General features: G+C 34.9%; 1 protein-coding gene across 3 annotated transcripts in view; it reads left to right on the forward strand.

The window, feature by feature from the left end:
- The window catches only part of MAP4K3 (mitogen-activated protein kinase kinase kinase kinase 3), a 182,621-nt gene that overhangs the window by 103,950 nt on the left and 71,563 nt on the right, over positions 1-7,108 (forward strand). For all 3 annotated transcript variants that reach the window (XM_081796879.1, XM_006728030.3, XM_006728031.3), the window contains exons 4-6: positions 423-487; positions 6,310-6,365; positions 6,966-7,013. In XM_081796879.1, coding sequence (XP_081653005.1) covers positions 423-487; positions 6,310-6,365; positions 6,966-7,013 — 169 coding nt within the window. The remainder of the gene's footprint in view (positions 1-422; positions 488-6,309; positions 6,366-6,965; positions 7,014-7,108) is intronic.

Consider the following 7,108-nt stretch of genomic DNA (forward strand, 5'->3'; position numbering starts at 1 on the left):
TAGGAGGGTTCCCCTTTCTCCGCATCCCCGCCAACATCTGTCGTTTCCTGACTTGTTAATTTTAGCCATTCTGACTGGTGTGAGGTGGTATCTCATTGAGGTTTTGATTTGGATTTCCCTGATGCCGAGCGATATTGAGTACTTTTTCACGTGTCTGTTGGCCAGGGAGGGGAAGCTTTTAACGAAAGAGAAATTTCCTCTCATTTGGATGTGGCTGATGACATTTTTATATCCTACAAATGGTGTATTTTTAAGGATTAAAACTTTGGGTTGAGTTATAACATACTAAGTAATTCTTTTACTCATAGAGATTAACTAGCTTTTTTTTTAGCACTTTGCATTTATGTGGTTTTTCAAGGTTATAGGATACAACCTTAAAAGATACTTGTTACAATGTGATACATGCTATTTTCTCCTTACAGGCGAGATAAACTTTGGATTTGCATGGAGTTTTGTGGAGGTGGTTCTTTACAGGATATTTATCATGGTAAGACAAAAGTTATGTTTTATACACATTAAGTAGAATTTCTTAAAATATAATTATTTACTATATTAAAGCATTAATGTTGTTTTGAGGAAAGTATGTTTTATTGTTGTTATTTAGATATATAAAAGAATTTAAGATCTATATGGATGAAAGGAGTATTTGCGTTATAAGTTGCAAAATTATATGCAGTTGAACTATTTGCTAATTCTAAAGAAGACATATTATATATAGTTAGTTCAAAATTTCAAACTCAGATTTGTAAGAAACATGTAAAGGCCTTGAGGATTAACACTAAGCCAGAAGAATATCCAGTTAATACATGAGTAGTATTAATACAAAGAATTGATTTTGCTCTCGTGTGTTTAAGAAGCATCAATTAAATTGTTTACTTTTTTAAATACTAGATTCTGGGGAATTAAAAATTATTAAAGCTTTTTTTATTGAGATTTCAGTGGAGTATGTAAGAAAGATTTGTAAAGTATAATAGTGTTTACGGTCTTTTCTTTCTCTCTCTGTCCCATTCTGGTTCTGTTTAATGGGTTATTGTCACAAACTGCAGAGTGGGTTTATTCTTTTACTGGAGCTGTGCTTTTTGATTAATGTAAAATAAAATAAGTCATGTCAATTTTACGAGAAAATATTTTGGAAATTTTTTTCATGTTTCTTGATATGGGATTTGGGCTCAGATTTTCCCATTAAGGCCTCTTAAGTAATTTTGGCGGCTGATTGTAATAAAGCAGATGTTAAAAGACTATTCGGATAGGAATTTTACTCTCTCCATTCACTTCATTTTACTGTATCTTCTTGGTGTAGATTTTACTTACCATAAAGATTGACATAATAGTATTTTAAAGTACTACTAACTACAGTTGGAATGGGAAAAAGGAAATGATAGATTTTCTGGAATTGTTTTTGAAGGTTTAATGAAGAAAATGGGTTTTTAATTGTTCTTTAAAAGATACATAAACTCTGGGTAGAAAGAAGAGGTAGAAGTACATCCTAGGAGATGAAACAGCAATACAGTGACATGAAGGTGTGACATGTGAGATCACTCTCATTGGTGTAGGGTCTATATATGGGGAGTAGGGTCGGATACAGAGAGCCTTGAAAGCCAGGTGGAAAACATGAGAACATTTCTGCTTTATGAAAAGTTATTTCTTTTCTGAGAATATTTTTTTATTAAGTATGGCTGTTCTTTATATTTGAGAATTTTTTATTAATGACATTTTGATTTCCAAGGTTCAGTGAAAGTTGAGAAATATTTGGCATTATTTTGCATTGCAGGACATACACAGTATTTCTGAAAGCTATTCAAAATTCAAAAGGCTATTTCCCCTTTTTTGTCTTAATTTGGACTAATTTATCTACTGTTTTTTTTCTCGTATTTATTCATTTAATTTCCTTTGTCCTGAAGTTCTTTCAGCTGGGTCTTCTAGGGGTGCACTCTCAGTCTTTGACCCTCATTCTTCAATCATAATTTAAGTGTAGTATAGGCAGATATTTTCTGCCAGCATTTTGAATGTATTAGACCACTGTCTTCTAGCTTCTATAGCTGTTGGTATCTTCTGTCACTCTAACTACGTGTTAATCCTTTCCAGGTAATCTTCCTTTCTAATCGATTTTAACATTTTTTTTCCTCTTAATTTCTGGTGTTTTTAGTATCTAAACATGGATTTACATTTACTTTTCTTGCTGAGGACTTAAAGTGCTTACCAGAGAGGATTTAATTTATTCATCAAGCCTGGACAGTTACCAATTATTATCTCTTAAAATCTTTTCTACCCCAGTCTCTTTGATCTCTCCTTTTAGAATATCAGTTAGATAAACGTTAGATCTTCTCTGTGTCTCTTAAACTCAACTGTATACTTTGCACTTTTTAATCCCTCAGTAGAGCACTGAGGATACACATAACCATCTTGGAGTTCACTGATTTTACAGCTGTGGTTAGTACATCCATTAGGTTTTAATTTTTGGTGACTGTTTTTCTCATTTCTAGAAAGTGTTTGGTTCTATTTCAAGTCTCCCTTCATTTTATATTTGTGTCTTATTCTCTTGTAATTTTGCACTCCTTCTTTTACATCTTTAGTTTTTTAAGCATACTTTTCAGTCTTTCTCGGATTGTTAAGTAATTCCATCAGATATATATGCTTGCTCTTAAGTGTCTGGTTCTGCTTTCTTCATGAAGAAGCAAGAAGACCAGTTTAGTTACAGAAATAGTTTTGCCATGATTGTTGTCATTCCATTTCAACAAATGTTGGAAATAACAAAATAATATGAATTTGTTAATACTGATTTATTTATACTGATCAGCAACTTGGTCAATGGAAGAAACGATATTCGGCAACACCCTGGATATTCTCAAATATACATGCAAGGGATTTACATGCTTATACAAAACCCCAGTCCCTATTCACTTTTTTTTTTTTTTTAAGGTTTTACTTATTTATTTGACAGAGAGGGAGAGTGCACAAGCAGGAGGGAGTGGCAGGCAGAGGGAGAGGGAGAAGCAGGCTCCCCGCTGAGCAGCAGGAGCCTGATGTGGGACTCGATCCCAGGACCCTGGGATCACAACCTGAGCCGAAGGCATTTGCTTGACCAACTGAGCCACCCAGGTGCCCTCCCTATTCACTCTTGACTGCATCTTGATTGCCACCAAGAGACCTCATGGCAATGTGTATACTCCTCTTTGGCTAGTCTGTAGGGCTCTCTACTTGCACAGCCTCATAGGATAGATACGTCCGTCTCTTTGTGTTTCTCTTTCTCTTCTCTCTTTTATCACATTGTCATTCTGTGGAACTAGTGTACTAACTTGGGTCACCTCACCTAGTGAAAGAGAAGTTCTTCTTTTCTAATAACCCTAATGCTTGTGGGATTTTGCTTTTTTATATGTGTATGCACAGTATATTTTGATCTGTCATGCAAAATTTGCAAAGCCTGCTTTTTACCGTTACTTCTTTCTTTTTTTTATTTCTGCTTTCTAAAGTATCATTAAACCAATTTTTATATTTTGTTTTACTGCTCTTAATTCCATCACTCCATATGATTTTTTAAAATTTTAAATCTTACAAAAGGGAACTGTATTAGTTGTCTATTGCTATATAACAAATAATCCCAAAATTTAGCAGCTTAAAACAGCAAATATTATGTCCCAGTTTCTGAGGGTCAAGAATTCAAGAATGGCTTAGTTGGGCAATTCTAGCTCAAGTTCTCTCATAAAGTTGCAGTCTAGCTATTTGGCTGGAGCTGCAGTCCTCTGCGGGCTTGAGTAGGGCTTGAGAATTCACTTTCACCTTGATTCACTTAACATGGCTGTTGGCAGAAAGCTTCAGGTCCTTGATGGCTCTTGGCAGGTCTCCGTTTTTTACTATGTGGATCTGGCCGTAGGACAGCTTGAATGTCTACACGATATGGCAGCTGGCTTCCCCAGAGTATGCAGTCTCAGAGAGCAAGGAGGAAGCCCCAAAGCCTTTTATGATGTAGTTGCACAAGGTGTATACTGTCTCTTCCCCCATGTTTTGTTCTTTAGAAGCAAGTCATTTCTGTCCAGCCCATACTCGGGAAGGGAATTAAGTTCCAACACTTGTAGACATGTTTTAAATTACCCACAGGTATGTGTGTGCGGATACATTTTGAATTTATATTTTTTCATGAGTTTCTTCTCTCCTTTTGTTTATTCTTTGAAGAACTGACATTGGAACCTTTCATTGTTCCAATATAATGCTTTTTTCCCCGTTTTCCATTGAACATTTTCTTTCTGTTTAATATTGTTCTTTAACAGTTTCCCACATTCTATTATGTCATTTATGGTGAATTGCTTTCCACTTATTTAATAATTTTGAATTCTGAGATCAGGTTCAGCAGGAATTCCATTGGCTTTTGAGAGTGGGTCCTTCCATAGTGGTGGTGGTGGTGTTCTTAATCTTCTTTCTGTGATCCTAAGACCTCGGTGTATCCAATATATTTGAACCCTAAACCTGAGTGAAGAAGAGGCCTGTGTGACAGAATCTAGAAGATATTTTCCCCTCTCCAGACCCCAGGCCATGATACAAAATCCTTAGTCTTCTCCTTGTCCTTGTCTGTCCTTTTAAGATGAGGGTGTAGCCCTTTGAAGATTCTGGTTTTATGGGCATATTTGTTTTAACTGTTCCTCTGCAGATGAATGGCCTTTTCTTCTGTTCTATTCCCCATGTAGGGGATAAAACTAAAGCCCCAGCTTACCAAGATTGACCTTTCTCTTAGAATATTTCACATTTTTACCATTCTGATTTTCATTTCCCCTTTTGTTTTTGGCTCCTGGGCAAATCTCTTACTTTTTAACTTAGCTAGGCACTTAAAAGATTATTTAGAATATTCTTTTCTGTCATTTCTAGGTATTGTTTTCAGGGTGTTTGCCATACTGTGGAAACAAATATAAAGGGAGTCCCATTTTACTGAATAAGAGGCGCTTACAGACCACAAGAATTAGTTATATGGCTTACCTTCAGACGTTCAAACCCAGACTTGTCCTTAACAAAATCTAAGTGAAATAGATTTCTCTCTTCCACAATTGTAAAATACCACAAATACCCCAGAGTGAACATTTTTACAAAGAGGTTACTATCTAGCAAAAGATTCCGTCATTGGAATTTAATTCAATTTTTAGAATAGTCTCTCCCACCTAATGTAGAGAGACTTTAAAGTGATTTTGTAGGGAAAAAGAGAAAACTACTTAAATGTCTCAGTAGTGGATAGATGCACACAGAAAAATATTACGATTGAGTTACATGTGTTGATATAGAAAGTTGTCCATGGTAAGTAAAAAAGTAGGTTTTAGAATTGTGTATGTAATATGATTCCATTCATATTCTTCTGTGAGATCTATACATACATTTAAAATGTGTCTTTACATAAAATTATCTGGTTGGCTATAGGCCAAATTATTGATATTGCCTATTATTGAGTAATAGTTTGGGTAAGGAAGAGACCTTCACTTTCCAAACTTGTCTATTGATTGGGTTTTTATAGTGAACATAATTAATTTTATAGCTATAAAGCTAATAATTTTAGCGAAAAAATACTGACTTAAAACTAGCTGTAATGTGGGGTGCCTGGGTGGCTTGGTGGGTTAACTGTCTGACTTTTGATTTTGGCACAGGTCATGATCTCAGGATTGTGAGATCAACCCCTGCTTCAGGCTCCACGCTGGGTGTGGAGCCTGTTTAAGATTCTCTCTCTCCCTCTCCCCCCCCCCTTTTAAAAAGATTTATTTGTTTATTTATTTGAGAGAAAGTGAGCACAAGAGAGCACAGAGGGAGAGTGAGAAGCAGACTCCCTGCTGAGCAGAGAGCCTGACGTGGGGCTCGGTCCCAGGACCCTGGGATCATGACCTGAGCTGAAGGCAGATGCTTAACTGAGCCACCCAGGCACCCCTCTTTAAAAAAAAAAGTCCTTAATACATGCATTACATATCAATTTAGAAAAGCTTTGATAAAAACTAGCTAAGCCTGTTGGCCATGATTCATTTCTTTTAACATTTAAAAGGTAGTACTGATCAGCGAGGTGCAAAAATGAAAATATAATTAATTTCAGAGACTATTTCAGTCTTGTACTCATTCCACAAACATTTATTTAGCAGCTTTCCCATACCAGGCACTGTTCTGAACACTGGGGATACAACTGTGAGAAAATCAGATTTAAAAAATCCTGCCCTCATGGAGCTTACATTTTAATACAGTTGTTTAGGTATATCAAGGCTATTGCTTAGTGGAACTAGTAAAAATTTGTCATTTCCTGAAAAATGTGCTTTGACTAATTTCATTAATATTAATTTTCTTCTCTTATAGTAACGGGACCTCTATCAGAACTGCAAATTGCGTATGTTAGCAGAGAAACACTACAGGTAAATCCAGTGCTAATTAAAAAATACCATTCTTTTTTAGATTCAGTGTTTAATTATTGTGCATTATCTGTTAAGTAAAGTAAGGATTGAGCATTCTAGTTTGATAAACTCTTGGATTTTAACACATTTTTAATTGTGTAGTAAACTCAAATTATATTTGCAAATAAACACTATAAAGCCTCAGTGTGATAATATGACCTCCTAAATTTTAAGTGCTATGGATTTGTTATTTTGTATTTTTATATTCCTCTTAATACCAAAGAAAGGCTTGAAAATTAAGCACCCTTATAGGAATTTGAAACTCATTCTAATACTAATTGCATTTATACTTTTTAAACGTTATTTCAGACTATTTGCAGAGTTTAGTGAAAAGTATTTGTCTTTAGAAAGTTAGTGGTTTCTGCTGAGCTTTGCCTTTTTCATTTTCTTGATTCTTTTGTCTTCTAGGCTGTTTCAGTAAAATAATGATTACCACTAGACTTTCTGTAATGAGTAAATAAAAAACAAACTATTATTTAGTTAATCACTTTACATCCCAAAATATGCTCTGTAGTAAAGTCTTATTAATTTTTGTTTGTTTTTTGTTTTTTGAAACTCCAGGGATTATACTATCTTCACAGTAAAGGAAAAATGCACAGAGATATAAAGGTATACATCATATGTTTAACCTAATGGCCTCTCTTCATTTTTAAATACTTGGCTCAAACTGTTGAGCAATTGTCTTAATCTATTTGATGAATTTC

Source organism: Leptonychotes weddellii, chromosome 10 (genome assembly GCF_054177405.1).
Source record: "Leptonychotes weddellii isolate Sample4059 chromosome 10, ASM5417740v2, whole genome shotgun sequence".
NCBI lineage: Eukaryota > Metazoa > Chordata > Mammalia > Carnivora > Phocidae > Leptonychotes > Leptonychotes weddellii.